Here is a 14,531-nt window from a genome sequence, read left to right on the forward strand (position 1 = left end):
AGCACGCAAAGACGTCTGCCATGGTGGGCGCCATCTTGCTAAATTGATGTTGAACATGCTGTATATGGTTCTATATAGTTCTTTTTCTTTTAAGACAAAAAAAGGTGTTATGTAGCACCTAAAAGGGTTCTTCTAGGGTTACTAGCTTAACACAGTAAAAAAAGCAGAACACTTCTTGGTGTTATATAGAACCCTTTCCGGGGAAAAAAAAAAAGGTTCTATATAAAACCATTTGCAGAGCATTCTCCATTAATCTGAAGAACCATTTCATGATACAAAGAACCCAAAGAACCAAAGTTATTACACTCTTCTATGACCTAGGAACAGCTCCACTAGTTTGCATTAAAGTCCCTGTAGTTACTGAAAGTTAAGGGGTTAATCATGCAAAGGGTTCTTTGAGTGTTCATGGTAAAGAACCATTTTCTTCACCAAGGTACTCTTGAAGAACCCTCCTTTTTAAGAGTGTAGAGATTGGGTTCATAACAACGCAACGTAAATGATGCATAAGGCTGTTTGTGAGGATCAGTGGTGGCTACCTGCCATCTTCCATGTCAAAAACTACTTTATTGATGATGTCTTCTGGGCAGAGGAGGCGCTGGACATCTTCAAACACTTTCTTTCTGCAAAACAAAAGCACAGTGTTTCAGGCTCCATCATGCTCTGCTGAAGATCACAGTCTTAGACAGCTTACACTTATCAAACACACACAGCGAGAGGGGCTGATTAGTTTAATATCCTGGCTTAAAGTATCGGACAGTCAAATTTATTATTTTTCTCTGTTTGATTGATTCCATAAAAGGGTTCTTTCTCAGGAATTCAGCTGAAATAACCTTAACAGATTCCCTGCATGATATCGCACAACAGAACCGGAGCGGCAGATCTTCAAGACCAGGGGCCGTATTACAGAACATTCTAATCTTCTTGTCTTAAGATTTGACGGGTCAAGATAAGATTTTTCAAATATTCATATTACATAAGCAAATCTAATCTAATCTTAATCTTATCTTAATTTAAGAATCTTTTAAGTTAGGAAATCTTAACTTACTCGATTGAAGCCGACAATCAACTGTCGTGTGTTTCCTAGCAACCGACCATATGCACAGCTGAAACGTAAACACGTAATCAAGTTAGTCAGTTAGACAGCTAAAATTAGCTTCCATTACTGAGGTAAAAAGGTCAAAGAAAACTCTCTTTTTAATGCGCTTTAGTTAAGAATATTGTTTGAGCGCCCCCTGCTGTTTATAAGAGCGCCGCCGATCCTCAGTTTCAGTCTCCATTTCCCAAACGCTTTAGCCGAGCATGCTAATGTAACTTCTCCTAATAAACAGACACACGTTCAGTTCTGTCTCCTCATTATTCACCACCATCACTGTAATATTTCATCATCAACAATAACACACAAAATGTAGTCAGAGGGATGGTGGAGATCGTAACATCATTGCCTAAAACAACAGAAACAGATGGTTAAACAGATGTTCAGACGCTCTGGGATTTATTTTAAAATTAAGCTTAATATTTAGGATATTTTTGCAACTTCGGATGTTTAGGTAAAAGCGTTTTCTTATCTGGAAATAAGCTTATAGACTTGAGAACTGTTGTTCTATAATGGCTTCTGTACTAAATTCAGTCTTGACAACAAAACAGATCTCAGATTTAAGAATATTCTGTAATATGGCCCCGGGATTGAGCACCTCTACCAGAAAACATTAGGAGTGCAAGCTCATTACATGCTTTTAAGTCCAGATTAAAAACATATTTAGATTAGAGAATGGCTTGTTTTCTCTCGCTGTGCTTATTTTCATTTAGATCTTCTCACACAAAGACGTTCACTTTCATTCCTCCACTCCACCCGTACTCTGGTGCACACTAAACAAGTGTAAACAAGTGGTAAAAGTTGTGGGTCTCGTTTTGTTGCTGGTGGGAACGTATTTTTGTGATGGTCAACACCAAATTCAACATCAGAGCACGGCTTTGTGTCGTCAGCACTTTACTGTCTACATAATCTGAACATCTTAACATCTGACTGTCGATAGATGCTCACATGCTGCTGCTAATAACAGACAAGCAAGAAAATAATAGTGAAGCAAAGCATTTGATTTTGGCACAAGGATTGCAGATAAAATATAAAATATAAAAATGACAAACTAATAATGAAGAAGCAGATTTCAAGTAAGGTTTATCATTATTGCTTTGACTGTAGGACACAAACGTTAAGTGCCTCTATTTTGACGCAGAGTTGGAGTGTTTATGGCTCAAGTGTGAGAGTACTAGAGCATTTGAATCCTTGGAAAATTTCAGACCAATAAACAAACACCCAGGTGTCTAATTTGGTGCCACTGCTGATTGAAACCAACCAAACCAAATAAAGATACAGTGCCACAAAATCCCAAACTCTGCCCTGGACATGGTGTGAAAACAGCCTAAAAGCTGAAGAATTGGATGAAAAAGGAAAAGACTGACCACAGTTGGCACTCGTTCTGAACTCCATTCCACCATTAGGGTCAAAGGCCAGAACAGTGTGGATAAAGCCTTGAGCCGGAGCGTAATCTCTCCTTTATCAGAAAAGCACTTTTTCTAGGTGCTCTGATTGACCGACTATGAACTTTCAGCCAGAACATCCTGCCTCTGTTTATGTGCACTCAAAATGAAAGGCTTTTGAAAAACTCAAAATAAATAAATAAGTAAAACACAGCCGTAATGTTTCACACTTATCTTGGGTCTCCACAGCCGTAAGAGCGTGCCTCATGGAATTAGAAATGTCACTACCATCAGAATGTCACTGGCTGCCTGACACTTTCTTCTTATGACTCCAAAAATGACTTTTTCAGAGTAAAATGACGCTAATAGAACCCACACGGTCTTATCTCACCCTTGAGCAAATACAATAAACTGTGAAATGACTGAAATAAATGTCAGTTTCCCCCACAATCTCCCCTTTGCACATGGGAGAGGAGGGGAAAAAAAAAAAAAAAGTCTGGCGAAAAACAAGCTTTTGACCAAAGGGGTCCAAAGTAATTAGACGTGTTTGACGGAGAACCTTATCAAAGGGGAGACTTCGGCGTGGCACTGATTCTGATGAGAGCTCGAGAGAAAACCGGTGCCCAAAGATCATCTGAGGTGGTAAATGAGGAGCTTTCTGAAAGAGGCTTTGCGTCGCTGATGTTGTTGACAGACTGTGTTCATAAACAGCTTATATCCTTTATGCTAATATGCCAATTCTTGTGATCCAAGTTTGTTCATCCTCAAGCTACAATGAACAAACATTTTCATCCTAATATCAAGCCTATTTACGGAATGTCAATTATGGTAATTATCACATATAAAGAGAACCCATCTTATATCCAGCTCTACACAATAAACTGGAGATCAAACTGTCTAAAATGCACATCTGTAATCCAGAAATAATCGGCGCACTATTCAAACGACAATACGGCCAAAATGCTCTGGTTCTGAGCAGCCGGATTAAAATAAAAAGCATTAATTCTTACGGCATCACGGCTGTGATTTGGTCACCGTAGATCATCATAGCCGTGATGTTATTGGTGATAACACACTCCTCGAGTGTTCTACTGCTTTTATACGACAGTTAAATAAATACAGTAAGAAATGAATAAACTGGCCGTGAACGCGGCGTTTAATATGTTTCAATGTTCAGTTACTTCCTCCTAATTATAGCTCCTTAACCAGCAGCTTGTTGCTATGTCAGAGTAACGAGCTCCGCCCACTCACTGCTCAGTCTGCTGTAAGACTCGCCTTTTGAAGATCAGACTGAGCCATAAAATTGCCACAATATCAGGTTCAGCTCAGTTTTGTCAGTTTTTCCAGATCAGTATTAATGTTGTTTTGTTCCAGCCAGTCTGTGAAGCTTCTTACAGCCCGTTTAGTTTGGCGAATGGTATTGGGTTCATTTCTGGCTGATTCCAGGTTGTTTAGTTGTTCTTCTGTTACAGCTGCCGACTGAAAAGCTTTGGAATTAAGTGTCGTCTCATCTTCAGAGTCAGACCATATCGACTGTCGGTCAAATGTGGTCTTAAATGTGTGTCTGCTTTCTTTTTGGAATGGGGAGGTGAACCATGACCTGTGTCCGAAACAGACAGCAGTTATTACGCTCATCCCAGATTCTGAGGCAGGAATTCACAAAGACGTGTCCGAATCCAATGTTGGTATAAAACTCTGCTGAAGTTTCTCCATCTGGAGGTTTTTCTGAAGACAGTGTAGTTGTGTTCACTGCCTACATATCCCATGATCCTTTGTGTCAGTGCTGATACCTGAAAACACCAGTGGCGCAGCGGAGGAAAACTGGTTTGTATGGCGCCCTGTCGGTGACATCCTGTTTAAATAAAAATAATGTGTGGCAACGAGACCCTAATACATGGTCATGATTTAAGAAGCCATGGGAATGTGATAAGTCATGGCTATGACTTAGTAAGGCATGGGGACAAGATCCTAATGCAGGGCTTTGTCGTACCATACCTGTCCTCACTCCAAATCAACAAAAACAATCCTAGAGTCTTATTTAGCGCAATCGCAAAACACCAGGCAGGATCTGAACCTCAAATAACCGCCCACTATAGCAACAATGATTTCATGGACTTTTTTAATAACAAACTCGAGAACATTAGACAAAAAGTTCAACCGATACCATATCCATCATCTGGTTTGGCTAAAACAACAAAAAATGTGGTTATAGAAGAGAGACTGGAAACATTTTGTCCGCTTCAACAGTCAGAACTAGAAAAAATAATCTTCCTCAAATTCTGCAACATGCACACTTGAAATGATTCCAACAAACTTATTTAAACAAGTACTACCAGCTATAATTAAATGCATTTTAAACAATAATTAATCTTAGCCTAGGTCATGTACCCAAATCATTCAAACTAGCAGTGATTAAACCTTTTCCAACTATTAAGGTACTATTTGGGCAGTGGGTCATTCTCAGCACTGCAGTAACACTGACGTGGTGGTGTGTTGTGCTGCTGCAAGTGGATCAGACACAGAAGTAATTCTGGAGTTTTTCTACTTTTACCAGAGAAATATTTTACCTTGTGTGTCTCTGCTTTAACTCAAGTACATCACTTGTGTACTTCCTCCACCACTGCCTCCACTACAATATGCATTAATGTGCCAAGTTCTTGACATAAAAGCAATCAGGCAGTCAAAGCCATGTAGTGTTTTCACACTGATTTCAACCCATTTTGCATCGCTGAAAGACACAAGCGGCTCATCGCCATAGAACGTTACAATACACGCATACAAAAATATAACAAACAAGTCAAGACAATGAAGTCACTGTTGCTGAATGCAAAATCTGCCTAATCAGATGTGGCTTTTGTCCATTTGACCTTCATTTCCACTCTTTGGTTCAATGTCTAATCTTTTCAGTGTGAAAACTAAGCAAACCAGAACGGAAAAAAAAACATTTTATTTTCTGTTTTGGGAACAAAACTACAAATGTAAACACAATCTTAAACGTCTACAACAAAACACAAAGTTCAGTAAGAGTGGACGAGGTCGCCGACAAGTTTAGTGGCAAATAAAGTAAAAAAGTAATAAAAACTCAATCTTTATTTTCGCCTATTCAAATTCAGACTAATCCTTGGTGGGATTAGCTCAGGTAGCTCATGCAATTCAGCCCATGTAAAATAAATGTGTCCAGTAGTGTATATAATGACAAACACTGCCCAGACAGACTCCTAACCGCTTACCTCTGAACGTGAGGTTTCCGGACAGCCATTGGCTCTGGCCCTCGAGGAGGCAGGTGTCCCCAGAAGTCAGGAAAGGCCAGGATGGAGTAGTTAGCGATGGATTTGGTGTGGGCAGCCGCATCAATGTACAAGCGAGGGTCGTGGTGGGGAATAAAGGCACCATACTTCTCCAGAAGTTTGTCCACCATGCTGCTATGACCTTCCTCTGGGCTTTTGGGGCAGCTGAGGCGGCGGAAATCTTGGGCCTTCAGGTACTTCCTGCCATCCTGATCCAGGTTCATGCCATGGGAATTGAGGGTTTCAGGGTCAGGAGCAGACAGGGAGTTCATGGAGTTGACTCTGGATCTCTTACGGCCATTGATCTTTTCCTCAGAGTCCCCGTTCAGCAGGCTTTCATCATCAGAGCTTTCTTCAGGTTCCGAGTCGGAGTCCAAATCCTAGGAGACGCGTAATAGAGGTCATATGTTTGGTAGGAATGGGTGATACTGCTGGATTATCATCAGACACACTGTCAAAACAAGCAAACTGCATTTCTTAAGCAACAGGCCGCTCAAGGTCGTACATTACAGTGATTTTATCAGGAAGGGTGTTCTCAGGCAAAACACGAACCTTTTCCTTGGGGAGCCCCTCAACTAAACAGACTTGTCATTGTACAAACTACTGCAGTGTAGGTATACAGAGAATCAGGTCAAATCAAATAAATAATATATAATAAGAAAACGAAATTAAGAACTTCATAAAAAGTTTTAAATATTTGTTTTGCAATTTTCTCTCATTTCTCACCCACCTCCCCCTGCAATCCCTTCTCACCCCACAGTTTGAATAGCTCTGCTCTAGAGCGACAATATTTGGTTTAAGAGACTAGGAAAACCCCTGGTGATGCATCTTGAAGGTGGCAGAAACTTTGGAGTAACTACGTTTTAAGTTGCATTTTTTTCCCATTAGCTGGTGAACACAGAAGGAAGGCAGTTAGCTAACATTACTGCAAGGAAGATAAAGATCTTACTGTAGCCTCAAAAGTGTGGTGTCTTCAAATCATCAATACAATCAAACGACAGCAATAGTTAGCAAGGAGGCTACCAGACTATCTAGATACTTTACCTCACACTGGCTTCTTTCCTCTAACTGTAATGTGAGACGAGTAGGAGGCGAAGTAGGATGCATAGGGATGCATTCTTTGAGAATCCATAGAAAACAGGACAAAAATGAACAGAGAAACTAAGCAAACAACAAAGAATAAAACTGAACTAAACTAAAAACTGGAAAACAATAAAACAGAGGAAGAACAGTATAGTCAGCTAACAAACACAGAAATTACAGAGCAACAACGAACAAATGGTGCTGAGCAACATACAAAACAAAAACAAGGGCTGTACATTCTGGGAAACACCAACGCGAAACACCTGGGAGTAATTACTGTGCCGGGTTACAAACAAGACACAGGTGAGGGGCATTACAAATGGGCGGAGCTAAGGAGGAGCAGGAAAGCAAAATAAAGGCACATGGCAGAGACAGAAAACAGACAAAGACAATAACAGGGCAACACAAGATGTAACAATAACTGAAAGAGTGTAAAACTGTCACTGGTGTTCACTTTATCTACACTCACTGGCCACTTTATTAGGTACACCTTGCTAGTAAAAGGTTGGAACCCCTTTTGCCTTCAGAACTGCCTTAATTCTTCATGACAAACTTTCAACAAGGTGTTGGAAACGTTCCTCAGAGATTTTGGTTGGTTATTTGAGTTACTGTTGCCTTTCTATCATCTGGAACCAGTCTGCCCATTCTCCTCTGACCTCTCACATCAACAAGGCATTTTCGTCCACACAACTGACCGCTCACTGGATATTTCCTCTTTTTCGGACCGTTCTCTGTGAACCCTAGAGATGGTTGTGCGTGAAAATCCCAGCAGATCAGCAGTTTCTGAAATACTCAGACCAGCCCGTCTGGCACCAACAACCACGCCACGTTCAAAGCCCCTTAAATCCCCTTTCTTCCCTGTTCTGATGCTCAGTCTGCACTTCAGCAAGTTGTCTTGACCACCTCTACGTGCCTAAATACATTGAGTTGCGGTCATGTGATTGGCTGATTAGCTATTTGTGTTAACAAGCAACTGAACACCTAATAAAGTGGCCGGTGAGTGTATATATCTGTGTATCTATGTATCTATCAATCACTTTATTAGAAACACCCACCTTAGGCATCCACTCACTGGCCACTTTATTAGAAACACCCACCTTAGGCATCCACTCACTGGCCACTTTATTAGAAACACCTACCTTTTATTTCACTCACTGGCCACTTTATTATTATGCCCTATTATTGGAGTCTGTTTACAGCTTAATGGTTTACGATCTAGAAATTCTGAAAAGCCGCTGGCGTTCCGTTTTATGGTTATGCATGCCGACCCCAGCTTGTGCAAAACTCATCCCAGAGAAAGTAGCTCACCCTGCAGGAGTGGCTGTAGAGCTGTTCTGCAGAAAAAGTTGAGGGCCAATTTAAGGGAAACATGGCTTTGTCAAAACAATAGTTTAAGACTTTGTATCAAAGCTGTCAAAGTCCTTGTTTAAGAGCTGTGACAACTTACTGCTACACCCAGTACTGCGGTGTTCAACCGCTAGTGAGGAGGCTACAAGGCTAATGTTGAATTTATCTCGTCACTGGGGAAGAAAAGAGCTACTAACACATCACACACGGTGGGAAAAGCAAGAAAGACAAAAACCTTGAGGGGAAAAATGGAGCAGACTGAGATTACTTCACACATCACTCAATAGACATCCCACCGTCTCTACAGACTAGAGCTGCATCTCACGCTTCTTCAGCACAATGACCCAAAATAAACTGTCTGAAATTAAAAGAGACATCTCTAGGTAGATGGAGGAGGCAGGGAAAAAGACAAAGAAACAAATAAAGCAGTTGAAACACAGCCAGGAATAATCAAGATGCTTCTCTTTTTCTTGGGACAGCAAAAAGCAGAGTCTAAACTTTGATTCTGAAAGCAGCTTAGGTCATCCAAGATGTACAGCACAAAAAATCAAAAGTGATGAGAGGTCCCAGCTGTTCCAACAGCTGCTAAAATATCAGCTGTGAATAATCTCTCCTCTGTTGTGCACAAATTCAAAGATGGAATGGTGACAGACCAGGTACTAAAAGTCTCTGGTGTAAGAAAATTCACTACACATCCACTTAACTACACTTTTTATACACCTACTTTGTATTTACATTAACTGGCCACTTTATTAGAAACACCTTCCTAGACTTCCACCTAACTGGCCACTTTAATAGAAACACCTACCTTGCATTTCCTACTAAGTGGCCAGTTTATTAGAAACATCTACCTTATACTTCCACCTAACTGGACACTTTAATAGAAACAACTGCCTTTTCCTTTAACTAACCTGCCACTTTATTAGAAACACCTTCCTTGTCCTTTCACTAACTGGCCACTTTATTAGAAACACAGACCTTGTGCTTTCACTAACTGGCCACTTTATTAGAAACACCTACCTTATACTTACAACTAACTGGCCACTTTATTAGAAACACCTACTGTAGGCATCCACTCACTGGCCACTTTATTAGAAACACCTCTCTTATACACTGCTCAAAAAAATAAAGGGAACACTCAAATAACACGTCCTAGATCTGAATGAATGAAATATTCTCATTGAATACTTTGTTCTGTACAAAGTTGAATGTGCTGACAACAAAATCACAAAAATCATCAATGGAAATTTATTAACCAATGGAGGCCTGGATTTGCAGTCACACACAAAATTAAAGCGGAAAAACACGACAGGCTGATCCAACTTTGATGTGATGTCCTTAAAACAAGTCAAAATGAGGCTCAGTATTGTGTGTGGCCTCCACGTGCCTCTATGACCTCCCTACAATGCCTGGGCAGCTCCTGATGAGGTGGCGGATGGTCTCCTGAGGGATCTCCTCCCAGACCTGGACTAAAGCATCCGCCAACTCCTGGACAGTCTGTGGTGCAACGTGACGTTGGTGGATGGAGCGAGACATGATGTCCCAGATGTGCTCAATCGGATTCAGGTCTGGGGAACGGGCGGGCCAGTCCATAGCTTCAATGCCTTCATCTTGCAGGAACTGCTGACACACTCCAGCCACATGAGGTCTAGCATTGTCCTGCATTAGGAGGAACCCAGGGCTAACCGCACCAGCATATGGTCTCACAAGGGGTCTGAGGATCTCATGTCGGTACCTAATGGCAGTCAGGCTACCTCTGGAGAGCACATGGAGGTCATTTTGCAGGGCTCTGTCAGTGCTCCTCCTGTTCCTCCTTGCACAAAGGCGGAGGTAGCGGTCCTGCTGCTGGGTTGTTGCCCTCCTACAGCCTCCTCCACGTCTCCTGGTGTACTGGCCTGTCTCCTGGTAGCGCCTCCAGGCTCTGGACACTACGCTGACAGACACAGCAAACCTTCTTGCCACAGCTCACATTAATGTGCCATCCTGGATGAGCTGCACTACCTGAGCCACAACAGGTGTGAAATTGATTGTCAGTGTTGCTTCCTAAGTGGACAGTTTGATTTCACAGAAGTTTGATTTACTCAGAGTTATATTGTGTTGTTTAAGTGTTTATTTTTTTGAGCAGCAGTAGTTCTACTGTGTAGGTGTACAGTTATAGACTGTAGTCCATCCATTGCTGCACAGTTTATAAGCCCCTTCTACTCCATTCATCAGTGGTCAGTTTCTGACCACAGGGTCAGGTATTATTGGGTGGTGGTCCATTCTCATCACAGCAGTGACACTGCTATGGTAGTGTCAAGAACATCTCAAATGTCCTGAAGTGACTTTTTCTTCAACCCTCCTCTGATCCATGCGCATAAACCAGCCTTCTTCAAAGAGAATTCATTAGCCGTCGGACGTCAGCTCTGCCGGCCTCAATATTTCAATGCATTTGATTAGAACGTTTTTCAGCACTTTGAAAAAAAAAAGTGAGTCTGGGAACAAAAAAAAGACAAAACTTTCATGAATACAAATAGACACGGCTGCATTAATATAAACAAACCCTGCAACGTTTGGGCCTCATAAAAGGAAAGTGGGTTTGCAGACTGAATGGAGCATCTCAGGGGGCTTTCCGCATCATATCCATTTCCAAAACAATAAATAACAGAAAACAAAAGACTCGACAGAAAACGGTGCCGCAGTACAGAAGCATATTTATATCAATCATGAACTTGATACCAACAAGTACCACAGCGTCCTTTGATTAGCTTTGGGAGAGGGAATACCAGAACGTGTTGAGCCGAGTACACAGCAGAAAAACAACAACAAAAAATGTCATTTAATTTCAGATTTGGTAATGAATGATCCTGTTTGAGCTCAATTCAATTAGCCCCGCTGAATCAATCGACCTCTTAAAGGCACGGCGTGCATCATACCGCAAACACAATTATACAATCGACAGGCGAATCAACACAATCGTGCTATTTCTGGAGTCTGAAACTGGTGGGAACCAAAGAGAGAAAGATCTTAAAAACTTTTTTTTATTATTATTCTTCAAAATTCAGTGCATACAATGGCAGTCAACCAGCCACATGCATCTACAGCACTGCACAGTTTATTGTTCTCCCCACTTAAATAGCAGAATTTAGAACAATTAGGTTCACAAAGAACACACAACTGCTCAGACCTTTAAAGTGTGAGTTATTATTCCTGCAATCCCTTCAAATCACGAGACATAAACATACATGTATCACATTTAACTACAAGGTGCAGAATGCAGGAGGTCCTGTGGGTTTTGGGACCCCCTAAAGAATGTCTTGGATATCAACACTCCCCCGTCTCCGTGGCTGACGTGTGCAGAGCCTTCAAGTGCGTTAACATCCAGGCCAGGCCTGATGGGATCCCTGCACGTGCTCTCAAAGCCTGTGCACATCAGCTGGCAGGAGTGTTTACAGACGTCTTTAACCTCTCACTCTCTCTCACTCTCTCCCTCTCACTCTCAGCTGTTGCCTATTGCTTCAATCTGGCCGCCATTGTGCCAACTGCAAAGTCAGCCAGGGTTAATATTCTAAATGAGTGAATGAGTGAAATGGTGCCCGGTTGCTCTGACCTCCATCATAAGCAAGTGCTTTGAGAAGCTGATCAGAGACTTTATCTGCTTCTCACTACCTGCCACTCTGGACCCACTGCAGTTTGCCTACAGACAGAACAGATCCACTGATGACGTAATAGCCCTGACTCTACACTCTGCCCTCTCCCATCTGGACAGAAAGAACACGTATGTGAGAACGCTGTTTGTGGACTACAGCTCAGAGCACTCAACACCATCGTGCCCTCAAGGCTCGACATTAAGCTTGGGGATCTGGGTTTGAACAGTTCTCTGTGCAGCTGGATCCTGAACTCCCAACACCAGGTGGTAAAGATGGGCAAAATCACCCCCTCCTCCTCACTGACCCTCAACACCAGAGCTCCTCAGGGCTGTGTGCTCAGCCCTCTCTTGTACTCCCTGTACACCCACAACTGCTCAGCCAGACACATCTCCAATGTCATCATCAAATTTGCTGATCACACCACAATTGTTGGCCTGATCTGAGAGGAGGTCAACTTTCTGACACTCTGGTGCCAGGAGAACAACCTCTCTCTCAATGTCAACAAGACCAAGGAGCTCAGAGTGGACTTCAGGAAGCAAGAGAGAGTGCACACCCCTATCAGCATCAACGGAACCATGGTAGAGAGGGTCAGCAGCTTCAAATTCCTCTGTGTTCACATGTCCGAGGAACTGACATGGAGTGTACACACCAGATGGGTGGTAAAGAAGGCACAACAATGCCTCAGGCGTCTATAGAGGTTTGGCATGAACCCCTGCATCTTCAGAACATTCTACACATGTACTGTGGAGAGCGTTCTAACAGGCTCCATCACCACCTGGTATGGAAACTGCATTGCCATCAAGCGGAAAGCTCTGCAGACGGCGGAGAAGACAGCCCAGCACATCACCGGGGTCCAGCTCCCAAACCTGGATTTATACACCAACCACTGGCTGAGGAAGACCAGACCCAGAGGATTCTAAAGGACTCCACCCAGCCAAGCCACTGTCTGTTCTCACAGCTGCCGGGTGGTAGGAGGTACAGAAGCATAAAGTCCAGAACCAGCTGGCTCCGAGACCATCAGGCCATCAGGCTACTGAACAGCCTGGTCTGGTGTGTCGGTCTAAAAGCCCGTCAATGCACCTCTGAGTCATCACCTCCATGGACAACACCTCATCCACAACTCCACCTCATCCACAACTCATCAGACTCACTCTGAGCCTCTGCACCTTCAATCCAGCACATTTGTACTTACACATATAGAGTGACATCTTGTATATCTTCTATCCATATCCTATACAATCTGGAAGATTTCTATATCAGTATTCTATCCCTGAGGACCTGCATCTCATTTATTATCTCCCTCAGACTATCTGCACATACAGAATGCATACAACAGCACATTTAATAGTTTTATTTCATAACTTATTACTGTACAAGTGTATATATATATATATATATATATATATATATACCTAAGATTCTCACTCCTTTCCACCTGTGTAAATGTGATGTGACAATGACTGTGATTTGATTTGATTTGATACTAGTGTTTCAAATTAAATCACAATAAAAAAAGAAGCGTGAATATTGGCTGCTCTCCATGAGGAAAATTACTTTTTTTTAAATCACAATGTTTATTTCATTTTCAATCATCAAAAAGAAAAGAAGAAAATAATAATAAAAAACCCAACCCAAAATAATAACCAAAACAGAGGAGGGTAAGAAACCTCTCCCCTACCCCATCCCACTAACAACAAGAGACAGCCTGCTAGACATAATACTGGACATTCCATTCAAACACACACACCTTCTAAGCCACTTCTCCTTCTGGGGCTGCTGGAGCCACTCATCAGGCAGAAGGCAGGATACACCCTGGACAGGTCACCAGTCCATCGCAGGGGAGACAGACACATTCACTCACACCTAGGAGCAATTTAGCATGTCCAATTGGCCCGACTGCATGTCTTTGGACTGTCGGAGGAAACCGGAGAATCCGGAGGAAACCCACTCAGACACGGGGAGAACATACAAACATTATTTACAACTTAGTTCCAAGTTTAAGTTGAATAAAAACTGGCTTTAAACTCAGGATCACAGATGAGCTCTTTTACTATGTTGATCTGTAGGCGTCTGTTCATAAACATAAACCAGCCCAAACTCATTTACTATAAAATGAAATGGTGTTTGTAGAAATTCAGAAAAAAGCCGCGTCAGTCTCGACTGCATATGTGGACATATTTCTATATTGTGCTCTATTTACACAAAGTTAGGTTAGTTCATCATTTATGTTGAACAGACTCTCCCAAAGTTTTACGCTGCTGCGCTGACGTTGAACCGTGTGCTGCACGGGGTCGGTATGACCAACAGGTCAAAACCAGCTCTAAACAAAGTGACCGCTGGGCCCTGATTGGTGCTCTGGCTTTGTGCTTCTTTCGTTTTGACATGTTACGTTTTTATACACACAGAAACCAAAAGGAACGACAGATTTCTCAAAATGTAGGAGGAAAAAGTCGGATATTAGACTCTGAAATGTAGTGGAGTGAAAGGAAAAAGTCGCCCAGAGCGGAAAAACTTCAGTACAGATACACCAAAAATACTAAAGTACAGAAACTAATTACATTTACTGAGTTACTGTCCACCACTGCTTTAAATTAATCATAGCTGATGTTAAACGTGCTGTGAGGCCTGCTCGTGTAAGGGCGGAGATGTTACAGCACCCCGTAATGAGTTGATCAGTTAATTATCAAGCCTTTGTGAATGGAACAGG

The 14,531-nt window shown here is 42.2% G+C and overlaps 1 protein-coding gene across 1 annotated transcript in view; it reads right to left on the bottom strand.

Annotated features, from left to right (window-relative positions):
• The window catches only part of LOC108438530 (cytosolic carboxypeptidase 4), a 319,250-nt gene that overhangs the window by 196,783 nt on the left and 107,936 nt on the right, over positions 1-14,531 (bottom strand). Inside the window, exons 12-13 of the mRNA XM_037540410.1 lie at positions 5,709-6,145; positions 537-620 (exon numbers count right to left, since the gene is read on the bottom strand). Coding sequence (XP_037396307.1) covers positions 537-620; positions 5,709-6,145 — 521 coding nt within the window. The remainder of the gene's footprint in view (positions 1-536; positions 621-5,708; positions 6,146-14,531) is intronic.

This window comes from Pygocentrus nattereri, chromosome 8 (assembly GCF_015220715.1).
Source record: "Pygocentrus nattereri isolate fPygNat1 chromosome 8, fPygNat1.pri, whole genome shotgun sequence".
NCBI lineage: Eukaryota > Metazoa > Chordata > Actinopteri > Characiformes > Serrasalmidae > Pygocentrus > Pygocentrus nattereri.